Source organism: Peromyscus eremicus, chromosome 12 (genome assembly GCF_949786415.1).
Source record: "Peromyscus eremicus chromosome 12, PerEre_H2_v1, whole genome shotgun sequence".
NCBI lineage: Eukaryota > Metazoa > Chordata > Mammalia > Rodentia > Cricetidae > Peromyscus > Peromyscus eremicus.
In genome coordinates, this window is record NC_081428.1 from 45,668,020 (window position 1) to 45,687,321 (window position 19,302).

Here is a 19,302-nt window from a genome sequence, read left to right on the forward strand (position 1 = left end):
TGCTGCTGCACTTTGATAGCATCAGGTTTAATGTTTACAAGAGAAATGATTTGCACAAAAGCAGAATAATCTCCTGGAGTCAGACTCTATACTAACTCCTAATTCCTTCATGCATTGAAAATCCTCAGCATGCCCTTTTTGCTTCTCTTTGACAGACCCACTGATAGGATTTCTATAAGACATGAAGGCCCAGGCAGTGTCTTTTTCTTCCTCATTTTCACACTTTGTCTCAGTGGCCCTCAAGGTAATTTGATTGTATACTATTTTTAAATGAAATAGAAAAGATTTCCTTGTATTTATGTGTATGTTTATGTGTCTGTATGTGAAAAAGTCATATGTTCTGGTGCCCATGCATCTCTAAGAGAGTGTCAGTACCCCTTAGAGCTGGAGTTACAGATGGCCCATCTGATAAGGATACTACAGTCTGAACTCTGGGAGCCTCTATAAGAACAGATTTCTAAGGTATCTCTCTAGTCCTGACACCCGATTTAAAAATTAGGGTTTGTCTAGAGAGATGACTCAGCAGTCAAGAGCCCTTGGTGCTCTTCCAGAGGGCCCAGGTTTAACCCCCAGTGCCCACATGGTGGCTCACAACCATCTGTAATTACAGTCCCAGGAGTGTTGGGGGGGGGGATGCTTTCTTCTGTCCTTCTTGGGCACTGCACAAATGTGTTGTACATGCACACATATTCAGGCAAACACTCATATACACAAGAATAAATAAAATGTCATTAAAAAATCAGGGAAAAACATGAAGGCAGCTCCAAGTACCATGAACTATGCATTGCAATAGCATACAGGAAAAAAAATGCCCAGGGTTTACAGTAGAAGGCAGAAGGGGATGCTATTAGAAGGAGATATTAACCTGAAGAAGCACAAGGAGGTGCAGTTAAGAAACTGCTGACATGACCACTCCATGGTATGGTTAAGGGAAAAGTTTTACTGTAGGTATGAGAAAGAGAATAGCCAGAGGGATCTGGAAGAGTCTAGAACAAAGAGAGAAAGAAAGAGACTGAGCATAGCAAGAATACTGGATGTTGGACATAGCAAGGGCTATCTGTGAGAGACAGAAAAAGAGCAGGAGTGAGAGAACAGAAAGAAAAAGCCTAGTAAGAACAGCAATGGCAGGGGGTAAATCCTTGCCTTTATAAAGAGAACAAATGGGTATGTGGGATGAGGGAAGCCTGGGAGGTGAGAGGCCAGCACACTAGGGTGGAGACTCTAAGATGTATAATAGGTACTTGTGATATTGAGGAAGTCTAGCTGCTAGGACGGGCTTTAGTATGTAGTCACAGGTATATGTCAATGGAGAGCCATATGTCCCCTTCTGCCAAAGGTAAGGGAAGTGACTCCTTTTGGCAGATTGGAACTGGTTTCACAAGTTCCTGAGGAATTCTGACTTTTATCTAACCACCAGAAATCCTCCTATAGTCCAGGTTGAGCTCATTTCTGGACTGCCTCTTAGAGTTTGGGGAATTGGAGTTTCCTTTGGACTTGACAGAAGGAGGCAAAAATCAGATGGCATCCCACATCTTCCTAAGCAAGCCAAGCCAGGAAGAGTGGCACAGAGTTTAGCCCACAGAACATAAAGGGCAGGTGGCCATGTCAGAGGAGCAGCAGATGGCAATCAACTTCAGGGCATCGGCTCACCAGGAAACAAAGCCTGATGGGTGACTCTCAGATAGGCAAGGCCCCGAGACCACAGACCCCAGAGTCTTTTACTTCTCATGTGCCTGCACGTTTGCCACTGCAGTCTTCCTCTGGTATCTGGCACGGTCTGAATGGGCGTAGGGAGATCCTTACTACCCTTAATGCAGTACGATCATCTCTTGGAAATATCCCATTCGACTGGGCATTTTTACCTGTGGACTATTATGAAGATGATTTCCTCCTAAGCTGTACTGTTTAACTGAAGCAATGATTTTATACAATAATAGTATCAGCTTAAATAGGATTTTGATGATTGAGGGTCTTTAGTAAATATAGGAAGAGAGTATGATAGAGATTAGTTTAGTGGAGAAATTAACATAGGTAAAGGAAGGATAAAATGTTGCTCCTGCCTCTGATTAAGCAGAGGCTGCAGAGGAAAATAAAATAAAACAAGGAATTATCACACAGCTAGAACACATGAGTTTCTATTGAGGAGCCATATAGACTTTGACTTAGGTTAATGATTATGAAAGACAGTTGAGTCATAGGAGCTCATCTAGCTTAAAATCTTTTAATCTTAATGTTGGGGGATGTGTTCACAAGTTTTGGGGTGCGTCATTGCTGAAACAAAGCTTTGACAATAACTTAAGCTTAGACTAAGATGTTTTTGTCAAACAACTTTGAGGTGAAAAACCCAAGAAGACAATCTGGAGTTTTAGAAAGGCACATAGTTGAGTGAGGGACTCGCTAAGGTCAGGGAACAAGAACAAAGCAGCCCAGTTATTATTAGCTGATGTGCCTTTCTGTCTAAGATGGGTTGGTGACCAAAGGCAATGATTAATTCCTTGTACCCAATTCTTCTTTTTTTTTTAACTTGAATATAACATTTTAATTCTAAAAGTAGTCATAGTTTGTTACCAGAGAAGAAAGTGGCACATCAGTTGTCCCTAGGTCAACTTTACTTGAACATCTTTTTTTTAATTTATTTTTTCTATTATCAGCTTGATACAGTACAAATTCTTATCCTAATAGTGAAATGTTTCACTGAGGCTTGCCCAATGTTTGAGTAAAACCAAAACTTATTATAAGCCACAGTCATCCTAGGGTCCCCCCAGCTATGTAGCCTCCCTGGTCATGTGGGTTGCAGTCAGGAATACAAGGAACATTCCTAAACATAAAGGCAATTTACAGCAAGCCAACACCACCATCAAATTAAATGGAGAGAAACTCAAAGCGATTCCACTAAAATCAGGAACAAGACAAGGCTGTCCACTCTCTCTCTATTTATTCAATATAGTACTTGAGGTTCTAGCTAGAGCAATAAGACAACAAAAGGAGATCAAGGGGATACAAATTGGAAAGGAAGAAGTCAAATTTTCATTATTTGCAGATGATATGATAGTGACCCCAAAAATTCTACCAGGGAACTCCTACAGCTGATAAATTCCTTGTGCCCATTTCTACCCTCAGCTTCCTGGTATAAAAAACTGTTGAGTGGGTATGCACTCTAAGGATTTAAAGTAGAGCTGACTGGTTCTTTCTCATACATAAAAGTTTAGATTTGTGATTCTTCTAAGCTTTTTTATAAGATTACCTTTTGAAATAAATAATTTTAAAAAATGGGTCCTTTCTTTGTAACCATAATATGCAGTCTGCCAGCAAAAGAACTGGCTGAGAAAAATACCTTGCTTGCTCACACCCTGTTAATCTATAGCAAGGTTACTTAGATGTAAATGTATGTGGGTTCTTGGGATGACTTTGTTTTAATCATATAAGGGAGATGACAAACATGTTTTTTACCTGTATTCATTATAATCATTCACTTGAAAAATAGAATGTAACCACATCATAATTTCTATATTGCCTGAAAGATTTTGTTGGGGTATATAGGTATAGAAGAAAAATAAAGTCAGAGAACAGAGAATACAGAAGAAGAATAAAGAAAAAGTCTGAAGGAAATCAAGAGAGTGTTTATCTTTTTCCTTACCCACTCAGATAAAAAAAATCTTAGTACGTGGACTCAGTGGATCCACTTTCAGCCCTGCACTGTTGGAGGCTGCCCCCCTCCCCAAGCAGCAATGATGAAGGGCAGGTGGAGGCTGAGAACTGAATGAAAAAAAAATGAGGACATGACTGCCCCTAGGTTTGGGTTGAAGAGAAAGTTCGTTGTGGATATGAGGTAGAGCACAGCTAGAGGCATATAGAGGAGTCCAGACTGAATATAGCCAGCAGAGTAACCAGGCTGTGTGAGGAGGGTGTGGAGAGCAAGAGAGGAGAGAATAGAAATGAGGACCAGAGATGGGACCAGCAGAGATCCAGGAGCAGAGCCAGCCAGGAACCAGGAGGACCAAGAAGCCAAGAAAGCAAAAGGACACACAGCAAAAATGGATGAGGTTATATAGGGATCAGAGAAGCTGGGGGAAGGGATATGTTTCAAGGTAGGGGACAGAGGAGACAGAATTTTGTGAACAGGTATTGGGACAGCCAATATCTGCTTTGATATGTTAAATAGGCACTTCAGGCATAGGTTAATAGAGGGACCATATGTTCCTTTTGCTAGAGATAAGGAACTATCTTAAGTCCCCAAGGGAATGCTGGCTTTTGTCTAAATGCCAGACTTTGGGAAAAGCAATTTCTTAAGGCATAATAAGAACAAGTTGAGAATACCCTACAGAGTCCATCTTGTGACAGACCTAGTCCAAAAGGATTGTCTGCACACAAATGACGTGACTCGCATGTAAGAAAAGAGAATTTGTCTAAGTAGACAGACAAGTAGTTGAGTCCATACAAGAAAGAGATCACTGGAGAATAGGCTGAATAACAAGGAGGGGATCCATGAGGAACACTGCCATTTGAGGTCAGCTAAAGACCACTGAGTCAAGCACAGTGTGCGTTCCTTTAGTTTCAGCATTCAAGAGGCCATAACAGGTGAATCTTTATGAGTTTGAGGCCAGCCTGATCTAAATGGTGAGTTCCAGACCAGCCAGGGCTACATAGTAAGACACTATCTCAAACACACACACACACACACACACACATACACACACACATATACACACATACACATACACACACACACACACACACACACACACACACACACACACACACACATACACACAGGCCCAGTGAGTTAGAAAGGCTCACACTTGTGACCTAGCACAATAAGTAAAGGCAATTACTACCAAACCTTAATTCAATTCCCAGGTTCCACAAGGAAAGATCAACTTTCACAAGTTGTCCTCTAATGTCCACACACATGCTGTGGCATGTACATGCATGCATGAGTGGGTACACACACATGTAAAACAAAGAAATGTAATTTTTTTAGACTTATAAGAGTTTTTAATAGAGAAAGTATCATGAAGAACTAATTGAAGGCTATCCCATCTCCTGACCAGAAACCTAAGCCTCCAGCAAAGAAAGGGTTTTTTTTCACAGCCTCTCCTTCTCAAATAAACCCAGGCCAGTGTAGACTAGGAGGGTCTTCCCACAACCCTCCAAGAAGAAGCCTGTAGCAGGAGCACCTGAGGAACCAGCCTGCTGCCATCTTAGGCTTGAAAGACATCTTAGACAAACTGGGTTCATTCCTGTTTATGACTAAGTCTATTTCTCTCGCCGGGTGGTGGTGGCGCACACCTTTAATCCCAGCACTCGGGAGGCGGAACCAGGTGGATCTCTGTGAGTTCAAGGCCAGCCTGGGCTACCAAGTGAGTTCCAGGAAAAGGCGCAAAGCTACACAGAGAAACCCTGTCTCGAAAAAGCAAAAAAAAAAAAAAAATCTATTTCTCAAGAATAGGGCTATGCCCTGCCTGTAACCTCTTCTACAACTGGTTCTATACTGCTTGTTCTAGGAAACCATGCCTTCGTTTCAGAAGGTTATTATGACCACCTGTTGTTATGACTATCTTATGACCACCTTGTAATCATGCCTTTGTTTCAGAAGGTTGTTATGACTACCTGTTGTTATGACTGCCTTATGACCACCTTGTAATCATGTCTTTGTTTCAGAAGGTTGTTATGACTACCTGTTGTTATGACCACCTGTTGTTATGACTGCCTTATGACCACCTGTTGTTATGACTACTTTATGACCACCTGTTGTTAAAATTACCTTATGACCACCTTGCAATCATGTCTTTGTTTCAGAAGGTTATTATGACCACCTGTTGTTATGACTACCTTATGACCACCTTGCAATCATGTCTTTGTTTCAGAAGGTAGTTATGACTAATTTGTTCTGCTTATGCTCTGCTTCTGTAACCCTGCCTATTTGCCTGCCAAATCTCTCATTTGGAAACCCCCTACCCCTGAACAATAAAAACCTCATTCTTCCCCGTATCCAATGCTGACCTCTTGAGCCCCACCTTAGGGGGAGGTAGATCATATACATGAATAAAAAAGCTTGGTTCAAGTAATTTGGCCATGATGATTTGGGTCAGTGGTCTTTCTCCCTAAATCTTTGGGGTTAACACATCCAGCAGTACAGAGACCAGGGTGAGTAACCTAGAGCCTAGAGGTCTGTTCAACCAATGTGATAGCCCACTAAATGGAATTAAGTAATCCTTCCCCTTTCTTGGGGATATTTCTTAGTATAAAGGGAAACTGAGAAGCAGCTGTAACCTTGCAAAGTTTTTGTTTCCCTAGGGAGATAGGTATGCAAACATTAGAAAGTCAGCATAACATCTGAATCACTCCTTTACAAGAGTACAGAATTTCAGAATGATTCAAAAAGTTAGCCAGATCAGTGTTTCATTGCATATGAAATACTATTATATTATTATAAATATTATAAATATAAACAATACTATTATGTGAAATACTGCTTTATAAGTAATAAGAGTATGTTCATAAAGCTGATGTCTTTATGCAGATGGAGGTACTCATTTTAAAGAACACCCTGGAAAAAGCTTTTCATCCTGAATTATCTCTGTGCTCAGTACTTCTTACTAATTGGCAGAACATAGATCACAAGATGAACTAAGCTGGTCTTCAGTAACTCAGGATCTCTAAATTTCTACCTTTAGGAATCCTAAATCCAGCAATTCCAGTCCGGACCAGGATGTCAGATGTTTGCACTATTCCAAGTGCCATTAGGTCACCTGTTGCTTTTCTCATCACAGGGATCATCTTACTGTTCTCCAAGGACACTGTTTTCTCCAAGCCAGTGTGGACTTTGGCATTCCTTCAAGTTCCAACTAGATGCTGGGCCAAGGCTAGTCTGCAGTCTTAATTATTACTTTGTAAAAGATGCTGATTACTCAACTGTAACAGAGAACAGCAGAAGCTTTAAAATCCACAATAGCCTCATTGCATCTGTTTTCCCTCCTGATCTTCACCATAAGCCAGAATCCAGTTGGTTATTTACAGTGTCTGTAGGTTTCCCATAGCAGAGACACTGAGACGTTTATGTCTACAACAAAGACTCCTGTCCAGCCTGGACTCTTGGCTTTATTTTAGAAGGGCCTTTCCATTATGGAAAAATGGGTGTTTTGTTTTGTTTTGATTTATTTTGTTTGGTTGAATTCCACTGTCCCTCTGGAAAACAAAAATAATTTAAGTTTAAAACATGATACCCCAACTCCCCACCCACACCCTCTCTTTCTTATGTTTTCTTCCAGTTTACAGATTCTGTTTTTCACAGAACTGAGGCAATGCACCACTTCCTGCTTTGTGTGTTTGGGGGGAGGGGGACAGGGTTGTTGCTGTTTTTTCCTAGCTTTGGTGGCTTTGTTGATTTGACCTTTTTGATTTTAAGGATAAACTTACCCTTGAAATTGAGAAGACACAACAAGGTTCATGTGATTAATACAGAGTTTGGGCTTCATCCCAAGGTGCACCATGTCCTATGTATTAAAGATGATGTACGACAACACACAGGAAGCTGCTGGGTACACAGATAAGCTTGATATCCTGAAAAGTTTTCCGTAAACCTTATCAAATCTTTTCAGATGTTCTATATTTCCAGCCAACTGACTTCCAAAAACTGATCATGAGAGAGTCATTAGACTCTCTAAGCCATGTACAAGCACAGTCTTAGAAGCATAAGCTACTATTTATATTTTTTCAAGCTATAGCCAATGAATAACAGTAATTGATATATGTTAAAAAATTCACATGTGCTTTTAGCACAAAAATTATTAAGCATCATAATAAGTAACAGAAAGATCCAATCACTCCAAACTGACAAAAAGCTAGAAAAAAATGAGACTTGAAACAGCTGCTTCTAGACTTCATAGGCTCACCTTTATCCCCCACACCTACTGGCCCAGAACCTTCTCCAAGCTTAGTCTGTTTGGTGCTGCTTAAAGCTTCAGTGTCTTTGTGAATTATTTTATTTCAACCATCCACAACTTAAAAAAAAATTTTCAATTGCTTATTAGGAATTTTTACTAACATATAAAAAGATGCCTTAAAATGCTGTAGTCATGAGACCTCTTTGCTGTAAAATATTATTTTAAGATGTGCTACATTCTTTTATGCTGTATTTCTTTAACTCTGTGAAGCTGTGTTACTTTACCTGCTGAAAACACCTGATTGGTCTAATAAAGAGCTGAGCAGCCAATAGCAAGACAGGAGAAAGTAGAGGTGGGAATGGCAGGCAGAGAGAATAAATAGGAGGAGAAATCTGGGAGGATGAAACCAAGGAACAAGAAAAGAAGGGGCTAGCCACCTAGCCACACAGCCAGACACAGAATAAGACAGAAAGAAAAGATATACAGAAATAGAGAAAGATAAAAGCCTAGAGGCAAAAGGTAGATAGGACAATTTAAGAAAAGCTGGTTAGAAACAAGCCAAGCTAAGGCTGGGCATTCATAAGAAAGAATAATCCTCCATGTGATAATTTGGGAACTGGGTGGCAGGCCACCAAAGACCAAAATGCCCAAAGAATAAAGAATAAAAAAGCAACAACACAATTTTAAATACCTTTGACTTTAGGAACAGAATTTGAACTGAAAGTGACTGGTACAAACCTGAGATCTAGTTTGTTCAAGACATGGGAATTGAAGGGCCACATGGCTCAAGTGATGAGAAGGGACATGAAGATCTTTGTGCACCTTGCAGATATCCAGTGTGAGCATCCCTGCTCCCGGGAGCTTGTCCTCTTTCCATCACCTCCCTGGGAAGGCCTGAGGTGTCCTGGGGTTAACATACATTTTATGCCCCTTCCGTGGGTTTCTTCATTGATATTCACCTGTCACCAACACTTGACCCCCTACCCCCAGCCCCGAAGAATGGGACTATGGTTAGAGTTGCACCTGGAGGAGGCATTTCCCCAGTTCTGACCCTGTGGTTTACACAATAGGGAGGCTGGTCGCCTTGTTTGTTACTCCCATCCTTTAGATGGGCAAAGCAGTAAGAGGCAGTTGCTCCCTTGCAGTCTAACTTGTCTTCAAGTAAAATCTGTTGCCTAGTGTAATGATATGTGGAATCATATGCAGTTTAAGAAGCTTTGGTATATCAGAAGTCTGTGTGACGGGCCCAACAGGAAACACATGGATCATTCAAAATTATGAGGTGAGATCAAGAGGCAGAGCATTCATCTCCCTCAATGGACTAGAGGACCTGAAACCAGGGGCAAACTGAAATTTAAAGTCACAGGACATCACAAACAGTCCCCAAAATATAGAATAAGGGGGTCATATCAAAGTCACTGCCTTCCATGCGAGGAATCATCCAGGCCAAGATGGCCTTTAAGTGAAAGAGCTAAAAGAATAAACACCCAATGGAACTCCAGGCTGAGGGCAAAGGGAAGAGATGCCTAGATGGAGTCCAAAGCAGTGAGCCTCTCTGTCAGGGAGCAGAATGGGTTCTGGTTCTGAGGGAGCAGGTCTGAAGACATAGGTAAAAACTGTGTAAGGGTATTTCCCAGATAATAATAATATTTAATAATAACAAATAGAGCAATATTGTATACTTCTGCAGTTAGATGGGCTGAACCTATATTTGGAGCTATTTTCTTAAAACCCATAGAATGTAGCCTAGTTTCCTATGCAACACTTCATGTTCTTTGTGGTTTTCTTTTTTCTTTTTGTTCCCTTTTCTAACACCCCGTTTTTAAAAGCCCTTGACTTAGGGTGAGGACAAGGAACCACATCTCAAGGAGAAAAAGCAGAGCTTACCTTGAGAAATGATGTTGAGGTTTCAACCAAGAACCCAGAAGAAATATATTGCTAGGAGCTGACTCAAAACCCAACAATTGGTGAGAACAAGTGGAAGGCACACTAGGGAAAAGGTGAGGGGCCATAGCCTGAGACTGAATAGCTGATTTAATAGGATACTTCGCTCTTCCTGTATATACATGGTTACTTCAGCTTAACCAATGAGGATGGTTTAGGATGGTTAGTACTGGGGCTCCCAGACAGTATCAATGTCAATATCTCTAAGAACACTCTTGGAACAGCTTTATCACCTCAGGGCTGACTCGTCTGGAGTTGCGTTACACCTGGAAACACCAGACTGGTAAAGCTGGTGACCCTGGCCATGATAAATGCCTGTCTTATGCACATATTGGTAATTAGTCCTCTTAAGGGCTTAGGTTTGCATATACATGTTATGTAGGGGGAGAAAATAGGCTATTGGCAATGCTCTATTCCCCTAAATTTTATATTTCTCTTTCTTTTTCTTTTTGAGATTATAATATGATTATACTGTTTCTTTCTTTCCTTTCATCCCTCAAAATCCTCCCATATAACCCCCCTTTCTCTCTTTCAAATTCATGGCCTCTTTTTCATTAATTGATATTGGATGCATGCATATATATGTGCATAAAATATATAAATACATAAAAAATTTGTATGAAAGCAAGTGTCTAATATGAAAGCTTGTTAACTCACCACTGAAACCAGGCTATCTGTGACCTTGTCAAGATTTTAACTCTGTAGTTTGTAAGAAAAAAGCAAACCCTAAAATGTGATGTGATTGCCAATTGGTCCAATTTTTTTTTTCTGTCAACTGACTTGAGTTTTAGTCTCATACTTTGTACTGGGTTTGTTCATTCTTAAGTGCTTATACTGCAGTGTGTGAAAAGTGTCCATTGACAGTAAAATTAAAAATTAAAAAAAAAAATACTAAAGCCCCTGTGCAAAAAAAAAAAAAAAAACAAAAACAAAAAACAAAAAAAAAACAAAAAAAAAACTCCACTGAGATAATGTTTAAGTTTCTTAATAATCTTGGCTCCTTTTGCTTAAATTTTTCCCAAATGAGAGAAATTTTAATAAATGAGTAGTTAGCAGTGAATTAAAATTGAATGTCTTTGAGGCTGGAGATGGATCAGCAGTTAAGAGCACTTGCTGCTCTTCTAGAAGACTGGAGTCTGGTTCCCAACACCCTCTTAGACCCAATGACTTCTTCTAGACTCTGCAGGCCCCCACACTTATGTGGCATACACTTTCATAAACAAACAAATACATATAAGAGTAAATCCTTCTTTTAAAAAATGGATGCATTATCTCCAGCTGAGGACTCTAACACTGATTTTCCTGAAAATTTCCTGTAAAGTGTGGAGAAACGTTTTTCTGAATGGTGTATAAAGTGTGGAGAAACAGTCATCAGATTTTAGGATTGGCAGGGTGAAAACAGAAAATCTCTACTGTCAGGTTTAAGACATAGAAATGTTTCTTAAATGGGAATATTATCTTACTCCAATATAATTCAAAATTTATTTTTCCATAAGTGTTTAAAAATTATTCCAGAATATTCCTGTCACATGTTAATTGTTTAGCGTTTTCTGACAGGGTTGTGATCAATAGATCAATAGTGAGGAGCCCACTGCTTTAGATTCAGCACAATAGGCTGTCTAGCAACTCCCTCAATGACTCCTCAGAGCCCTCTCCCCCACATCTCCACACTCTAATTTGGTGTACCATGCTTCGAATGACCTTGACATTCAGAAGGACAGGGTGAGTCTCAGCAGGAATGAGAAGTCTGATTGATTGGATAAGAGGACGTGTCCCTGGGGGATTCAGAGAGAACGCTGATTTCAAACAGTCATAGGCCAGCACTCATAGAGTGTTGAGATTTTCTCTCAACAATGAGTGTCAAATATAAACACCAAAGCCCATATGCAGAGGATCCCACACAAGACCAGCCCTTGCTCCTTTGGCAACACTGGAACCTGGAATTGATGTCAAAGCATCCCATGTGAGTGCGGTTGGGTAGAGAGGAAGAACCATCGAGAATGACAGAGAATAACATTTATTGTCAGGAGTCAGTTTTACACGTGGCTGTGAATGCTGGGTTTGAAGTTGGCTGTAGTGAGCTGCACAGGGTTGAGGGAGAGTGAGAATGAAGCAACTCCGTAAGGGACAAACTATTTACAAACTGTCCTCATCCCTGGCTACTATAGCAAGGCTGGGTGTTCCCCAGGTGAAGCTGGCACTGGTCACCTAAGAACCGCCCACATGCCTGCAAAGTTGAAGGAGACTGGCAGGAAGTAAGAGGAAAAAATGGTCCAGGGTAGCTGATTACTAATAGCTTGCCTTGGGACATCGGTAATATTTCTTCAACTGTCATAGGATTTGAGATTGTATACTGACCTTATGCACATAAAATAGAAACTCCTCCATTTTTACCTACTAAATTTGCTATGGACTTTTGCTAGTGCCCAACTTTAGTCTAGAGTCACCCAAGGAAAGAAATTCTGGAACATACCCTCCCTCCTACTTAGCTCTATGGCCACAACCCAGAGCCTGTACAACCATCTCACTGACAGGAAGCAGTAGCTTTGTGGTTATAGTCTACACAGGCATGTAGTCTACTTGTGTTTTGATTAGGAAGGTTTACCTACAGATACAAAGGGCCTAACTACAACAATGCCTGCCTCACAGTACTAAGGAAAATGTTGTCAGTTGTCATCAAGATACAGGGATGACTCAAGCAAAGTTAGATAACTTCAAAAAAAAAAAACATTCTCATCATGTACCAATTCCATGGATCATAGTCTAAGGGTTTCTTCCATGAGTTCTGTGCATGAAGATATAGAAGAAAGAATAAACGTGTCCTCTTTTCTAACATCAAAATTGATTCTTAACATCCGTTTAGTCTTCTTGAGTAAAATTTTAGAAGAAAAGTCCCTTGACATTGAGAATCAAAAATCCATCCATTAATTCAAGGAGCAATTCCTTGGATCAGTACATTTTGCTCATCGTCTTTTTAGCTGGCTTTTCACGCCACACAAATGTTTATTTCTTAAGGGCTTTCTTCCAGCTGTTGTCTTTTTATAAAAAGAAACTCCTTATTCTTCTCGAACCTGGAAAACAGAATGTATGTTGATGTGTTTTATGCAATTCCAGAGACTTTGAGTAGTGGAGCACACCCAGACCCATGTGAGCCCCTGCCAAAGGGGAGCTGACCTTAAGCAGCTCTCCATGGGCTTCAAAGGGAGGCAGGGAATTGAGGCAATTAGCTGTCTTGCAGAGCAGGCCCTAGTGACTCACCCCAAGGACATGCTCTGTCACTCTCCATCTCTGCCTCCCCTCCCCACAGGGGGAAAAGATTCTTCAACCACTCACCAGTTTGCTCCTGACACACAACTGCATCAGGAAACCCTTTCCCTGTGTTTATGACAGTTGAAGGATTTTAGGCTTTTCTTCTGTGAATGGGGAGCAATTAGTCATCACACTGCCCAGCAAGGTTTTCCTGTTCATCTCCTGCCAGGAGCAATTTCTACTTCACTTGTTTTTATTCTCTTGTGGACACAACCATGACAAGGTGAAATGCAGGGGTGTATTGTGGAGACCCTGCGACCTCTTGCAGCCCAGTACAATTGCAGCCCACAGGAGGCACCTCCCTTAGCAAATCCCTTATGTGGTCTTGCTGGGCAGACTCTGCACAGGACACCCTCAGTCAGTGGAGTAACCCTTCTCTGACTGAGGCCAGCATTCAAGCCACTCCCCTAGAGCTCTCCAATTGGGGCTTAACCTTGAGACAGCTGTTCAGGCAGCAATGAGAACTCTCTGGAGCTGCCAAGGCCTCATGCTTCTCATTCTTAGACTGCAGCGTCTTCTGTGTAGCCAACTTTTAGCCTCCTTCGACAAGGTCGATATTTATTATTGGCAATCCTATCAGCTTACCTCAAGGGACCACTAGTAATTCATTTACCAGAAATGAGAAGGCTCGACGTGTACCAATTGTTGAAAATGAATGGAGGGTGCCATCTGTGCTGGGCACTGTGCTAACTGCTTTTCAGACATTTTAGAAAAGGTAGCTGCTATATTATCCAATTTCTTTTAATTCCCTTCTCCTAAAGCCAGATGTAATTTAAAAACTGTGTTTCAAGGAAAACTGAGGAAGGAAGCAGAGACTCTTTGGCCCTGCCCAGCATCCATTGCTGAGTTCACTGTCATTCATTCTTCCAGTGACAGTGAAGACTGGCTGCCACTACTGTGTTCCAGTGGCCATTCAACTAACCACAGAGACGTGGGAAAATGTTTCTGGGCTTTGGGGAAAACTCAGAAGTTGAATGCTGAGATGTTGAAAGCAGGACTCCACAATTTACTATCATTCCCTGGCCCACTTTGGACCTTCTTCCCCTAGGTCTCAGTTTTGACCTGATGCAAGAGTCATGAGCTTGTCTACTATGAAAAGAACTCACTTCAGATTTCAAGGTCCATTTGTATTCTGCACAAACGAATTAAAGGTCTGAGGCTCAGAGCTTACAAGTTAACCTGGGATGAAACATCTGAAAAATAAAACTAGGATGTTTTTCCAACTCCAATGCTTAGTGGTGCTATATTACCTGGACAACTAGAAATTAGTAAACAGGGAAAGAATTTATTTTAGCTTGTTTGGCTGTTTTTTAAAAAAAAGATTTGAAGAGAAAAACAAGACATTTCTTGCTATACTAATCCATGCAATGTCGTGAGCCCCAAAGCAGCAAGCTGTAAAGCGTTTCAGAGTGGACTGTACCTTTTTTTCAAACTCCTTCACCTTGGCTTTGAGCTTATTGACTTGAGATTCTGCTACCTCTGCCCTCTCCTTGACTTCCTTCAGCTCCTGCTGCTGCTTCCTATGCTTGGAAAGGTATTGATTAGCTTGAGCCTCCTGTAAACATGGAAAACACAGAAAGTGAGGACGTTGCCATTCCTATGTAGTAGTCTCTGCTCTGAGATGAGACTTGAACACAAAGGGGACACAAACTCAGGCCTGCATAGGATGTGTTGTTTGGGCATAAGACATACAGATAGGACTTCAGAGGAGGAAAGGAGGCCGGAGAGTCGACTTGGCAGTGAAGAACTCTACTTGCTCTTCCAAAGACCCAGGTTCGTTTGTTTCTTTTCTTTATTTCCTTTTGGTATTTTTTTATATAATTTAATTGATACATACTGCTGTGTTTTAGGTTGTATCGCCACAATATTAGGTGTGGTGATTCTTCTCTGATTGACAATGTCTCTCTTTCCTCCTCCAACTCTCAAGCACTACCCTAATCTCACACGGTCAAAAGATGCTCTTGACTCCTGGTTAAAATTCAGAAGCTTAATCGAGAGATTAAGTGCTACTAAGGTACCAATTTGGTAAGTTAGAAAGTGAGTGAACTACCTTTGAAATACTGTATGAAAAGCAACCTTTTAGACTGCATTTCAACAATTTTTAAACAATGTAGATTCTTTCAGACTGTTTGAATTTTCAGTGACCGAAATGTTTTGAAGCGACTTATGGCAGTAAATACCAATTAATTCCCACAAGTACAGGCATGTGTTTAGATAAAAAGAAAAGGATTTGGGAGAACAAGTCATCTTGGGTTTCGGACCATTCAAATGAGGACATCTCACTGTTCTACCAAAACAATGGTGTCAAATAAAGACAGTGACTGTGAGCGGTTCTGTGTGTCTTTATGCTTGTTAGTGCTTTTCGGCCAGGGTGTGTGCTGGAATCCAAGTCAAATGTCTGTTTATTCATTTGTCTCAACCCCCGAATGTCTCAAACTTTCTTGGTGGCATTTAGGCTTTAGGGTTCTTGAGGTTTGAAGTATGACTCCTGTTTTACGTTATTTGAAGTGGTCAGCCAGTGAAGCCAGATCTAACCTGATTATCACTTAGGAGAACCCCTGAAGATTTTGATTGTCACTGGTGTCTTAAGAAATAGGAAGCCAACTTAAGGTTGCTGTTACCAAGAATTTCTGGCAGTGGGAAAGGTGAGGGATGCATTTCTGGGTTGGGGGTGCTTAGATAGAAGGGCAGCTTGTGCATAAATGAGTGAGTTAACAGGACGGACAACTGCAATTGGATATTTCTAAATACACACATGGTAGCTCACAACCACCTAGAACTTCAGTTTCAGAGGATCTGATGCCCTCTTCTGGACTATGTAGGCACCAGGAAATCGGGTAAAGATCTATATGAAATCTTTATATAAAGATGCATGTAAGCAAAATGCTCACACATAGAAAGAAAAATGAAATCAGAAACTTTCTTTTTTTAAGAGTAGGAACAGAGACCCATTTTACAGCTATCCTATGGAAATTCAGAATGGGTATACAGACAGTATAACTTTCACACACTTGTATACTCGAGCAATCAGAAATATTGGCTCAAAGTCAGATTCAAATCCTAACCTACCCCCTGGTATAAGTGGTTGCCCTTTCAAATTATGAACCTATAAGTAATTCTTGGATATAGCACCAAACCAATCAATTCAAAACCCCTCAAAATATCATTAGGTATAAACTAACATATACATATGGTACCTATTCTTTAATATAGTACTTCAAGGACTCTGTGAGATTTGATACTTTATGGAAAAGGTAAACTGAGGCCAGTAAAAAAAATAAGCAAAGGTAAAGAAGAACATTTCAATGATGGTGATTTTGTTCACTTCGTGTCCAGATTCATCAGAAAAATGTATGACAAATTGTGACTGTGTTCACCCAAAGTCTAGAGCTGAAGGAAAGCACAATGAAACCCTGCAAAATTTGCCAGCTCTGCCTGCCACCCAGATTTTACTTGGCTCATTTCTGGTCCTGCATATGTTTGAGTATAGCCACCAGGTCAAGGGACAGAGGTCTGGCTTCTGGTGGGGAAAAGCAACCTAATTTTTCTTCCTCCCGCCCCCTGCATAAGCCATAGCGCTAACTTACATAAAAGCAGAGAATAGGCAGATGTGACGTCCAGATGGTTGTCTCTGCTGAGCTGTTCCCTGAGCTCCGAGCATTAACCAAAAGCAGTAGCTGGGACATCCATGATGCTGCAGTTGGCACTTACCGCGGCTTCCATTTGCTGCTTGTAGCTCTGCACTTTCAGCTGAAGTTTATCAGACAGAGCCTGCATCCTGTTCAGATTCTTCTTATCTTCTTCTGCCTGAAATGCATAGGCATGCATGGGAAAGTCATTTGAAGGATCCAGCCATGCACACTGAATACACTCTCATATGAGGAAGTTAAGGTTGGGAACTTTTTGTAAATATTATCTGATAACGGTGCTTTTAAAAATACATTTAACTCTATTCATCCTAAGTTTTGAGAAAGGAATGAATGGCTCTGAGAAATATATAATATATATATATATATATATATATATATATATATATATATATATATATATATATATCTTGATCCTCACAGCACCCTATCTGCCTTTACTTAAATGGAAGTCAAGGCCATTAGGTTTGATATATCCTTCAGCCTTTTTATTCCAGATAAGCTACACTTGCCTGAGACGGCTTCCATATAAAATTTATTATTACAAAAGCCATTTATGCGAAATGGAAAGCCAAGGCCATCGATCAAAACAATTCAGTGCCCGAACTTCTGAATTGCCCCTTGGCTTCATGTAATAAACTAGACAAGTCAAGTTTCTCAGAATTCTATCATGGGCATCAATGAAGATGGTGAGGGAAGATCTGCAAGCTGTGTGGATCTCAGTGTGGCCCTCATCCTCACCGCTGCCATTTTCTAGGCTAGGCTTGAAAGGAGGCATGGGGAGGTGGGGTTCCTCAACAGTTCCTCAGGGAGTCTTTGACATTCTAAGAAAGCAGCATGTTGATGAGACTCTTCCTTCTCCTGGTCCTCTCCTAACACCCTTGAAAACACTGGAGTATCTTCAGTTCAAAGCTGTTGAACCTCCAAAGAAATCAAATTCCTCCTTCTTCCAAAGAATGAGAGACGGGTATAATAAAGATCTACTTATATGCTGATCTTTCTACTGGTTCCAGCTTACCTCTTCTATCAACTATCTCCCCCAGAGACATTAAGGTCAAGTGTTAGAGGCTCAGTCACAGGTTGACATAAGATGGTGGTAAGACCTTTAAAAGATGGGGCCTACTAGACTGTCTTTAGATCACTGGAGATGTAATCCCTGAAGGAGACAGTGAATCCCAGACCCCTCCCTTCCCTTTCCTGGCCATAAGATTAGCAGTTTCCTTGCCCAATATCCCCAAAAGAGCAGGAACAACATCATGGTCAAAACTGTGACCAAAATAAACCTTTTTCAGTTATATGTAGATTACCTAAGGTCCTTTGTCATGGTGATGGAAAACTAACTTTACAGTGTGACATTGGTCCTTCTATACTTGATAAAAATCCCACTGTAAACAGGATCAGTTCCACCTGTAGCCCACAGCATTTTACCCACTCCCTCTTCTATTGGTTTAGCTAAGCTACTTTGAACACCTGAAGACAGCCTCCCTACCAGAGTACCATCTGACACGCTACAGTTCAAAACTAATCTTAAGATTCCTCAGCCCTGTATGATGAAGACATAGAGCTCAACCTGGTTGGGGAGCTGAGGCTGGCCTGAGTTTTAAAGTCCCTCCTCTGCTTTCATCCATTTATCCTACTTTAGAAGGCTTATGAAATTTAAAATTCTACAACACTATCTGTTTCCAGTGAACTCTAAAACCAACACAGAGTTAATTCCTTATAATTGACTGAGCAGAGAGACATAACAGAAGAGACTAAGCAGAAGAAAACTGGAGAAAAAAAAAAAGATAGCTACAAGGGGGTGCTGGGGCTAATGGTGCTCATCCCTGGGAAGGTAAAGCCTTAGATGTGAGGCCTGAGTTCACATCTGAATCAGACTCAGAAGAAGAGTGGGGCTAAGTGTGATTACTGCACTGGCCCTTTCTGCCTGACAGGATTCTCCTATCTAGGCAAATTCTGTGCTAGAGATTTTCTCAGCATTTACCCAGAGCCTCCCAGAGCTACCTGAGGCTCTTTGTATCCCCACCACACAGTTCACACTTTGTGGGTGTCGGCCTGCAGTTGGGGATCCTGTCTGTCACAATCTGCTTGGAGTCCATCCTGCTTTTCAGAGCTGTAAGTGTCAGTGAACCCTTTGTGCTTGTAACACCATCCTGACATCTGGGTCCTGAACAAAAGGCCTTACAAGGATGGTTACTTTACCTACCACCTTTTGCTTCCCTGTCCCTCAGATGGTGATGCTATGTTTTCACTAATTTGTAAAGTGTGAATAATGTCCATGCCCAGATTCCTGAATATAGGAGGTCTTCAAAAGCAAATAGAAGTATTCAAATGAACAGTAGAAAGCACAGGGACAATCTTCACCTCCTAGACAATGAAAAGCTACCGATCTTACGTCTTGCATTTCTGGAACATTTTTGTAGGCTCTTACGTTTCTAAATTCCAGAGAGATAAAGAAGACAAATGGACAGTGAAGACAATCCATAAATCTATTTAGAGTAAGATCACACTTGGTT

The 19,302-nt window shown here is 40.9% G+C and overlaps 2 protein-coding genes across 8 annotated transcripts in view; one reads left to right on the forward strand and one right to left on the reverse strand.

Moving 5' to 3' along the window:
• The window catches only part of LOC131922418 (leukocyte surface antigen CD47-like), a 44,297-nt gene extending 36,197 nt beyond the window's left edge, over positions 1-8,100 (forward strand). For 6 of the 7 annotated variants that reach the window (XM_059277205.1, XM_059277206.1, XM_059277202.1 and 3 more), the window contains 2 exons: positions 156-244; positions 6,678-8,100. In XM_059277205.1, coding sequence (XP_059133188.1) covers positions 156-178 — 23 coding nt within the window. In that variant the 3' untranslated portion in view covers positions 179-244; positions 6,678-8,100. The remainder of the gene's footprint in view (positions 1-155; positions 245-6,677) is intronic. The other variant, XM_059277203.1, reaches the window with a different exon arrangement.
• A 4,786-nt stretch (positions 8,101-12,886) lies between these two features.
• The window catches only part of Myh15 (myosin heavy chain 15), a 125,401-nt gene continuing 118,985 nt past the window's right edge, over positions 12,887-19,302 (reverse strand). The window contains exons 39-41 of the mRNA XM_059277732.1: positions 16,851-16,946; positions 14,560-14,694; positions 12,887-12,901 (exon numbers count right to left, since the gene is read on the reverse strand). Of these exons, the coding sequence (XP_059133715.1) occupies positions 12,887-12,901; positions 14,560-14,694; positions 16,851-16,946 (246 nt within the window). The remainder of the gene's footprint in view (positions 12,902-14,559; positions 14,695-16,850; positions 16,947-19,302) is intronic.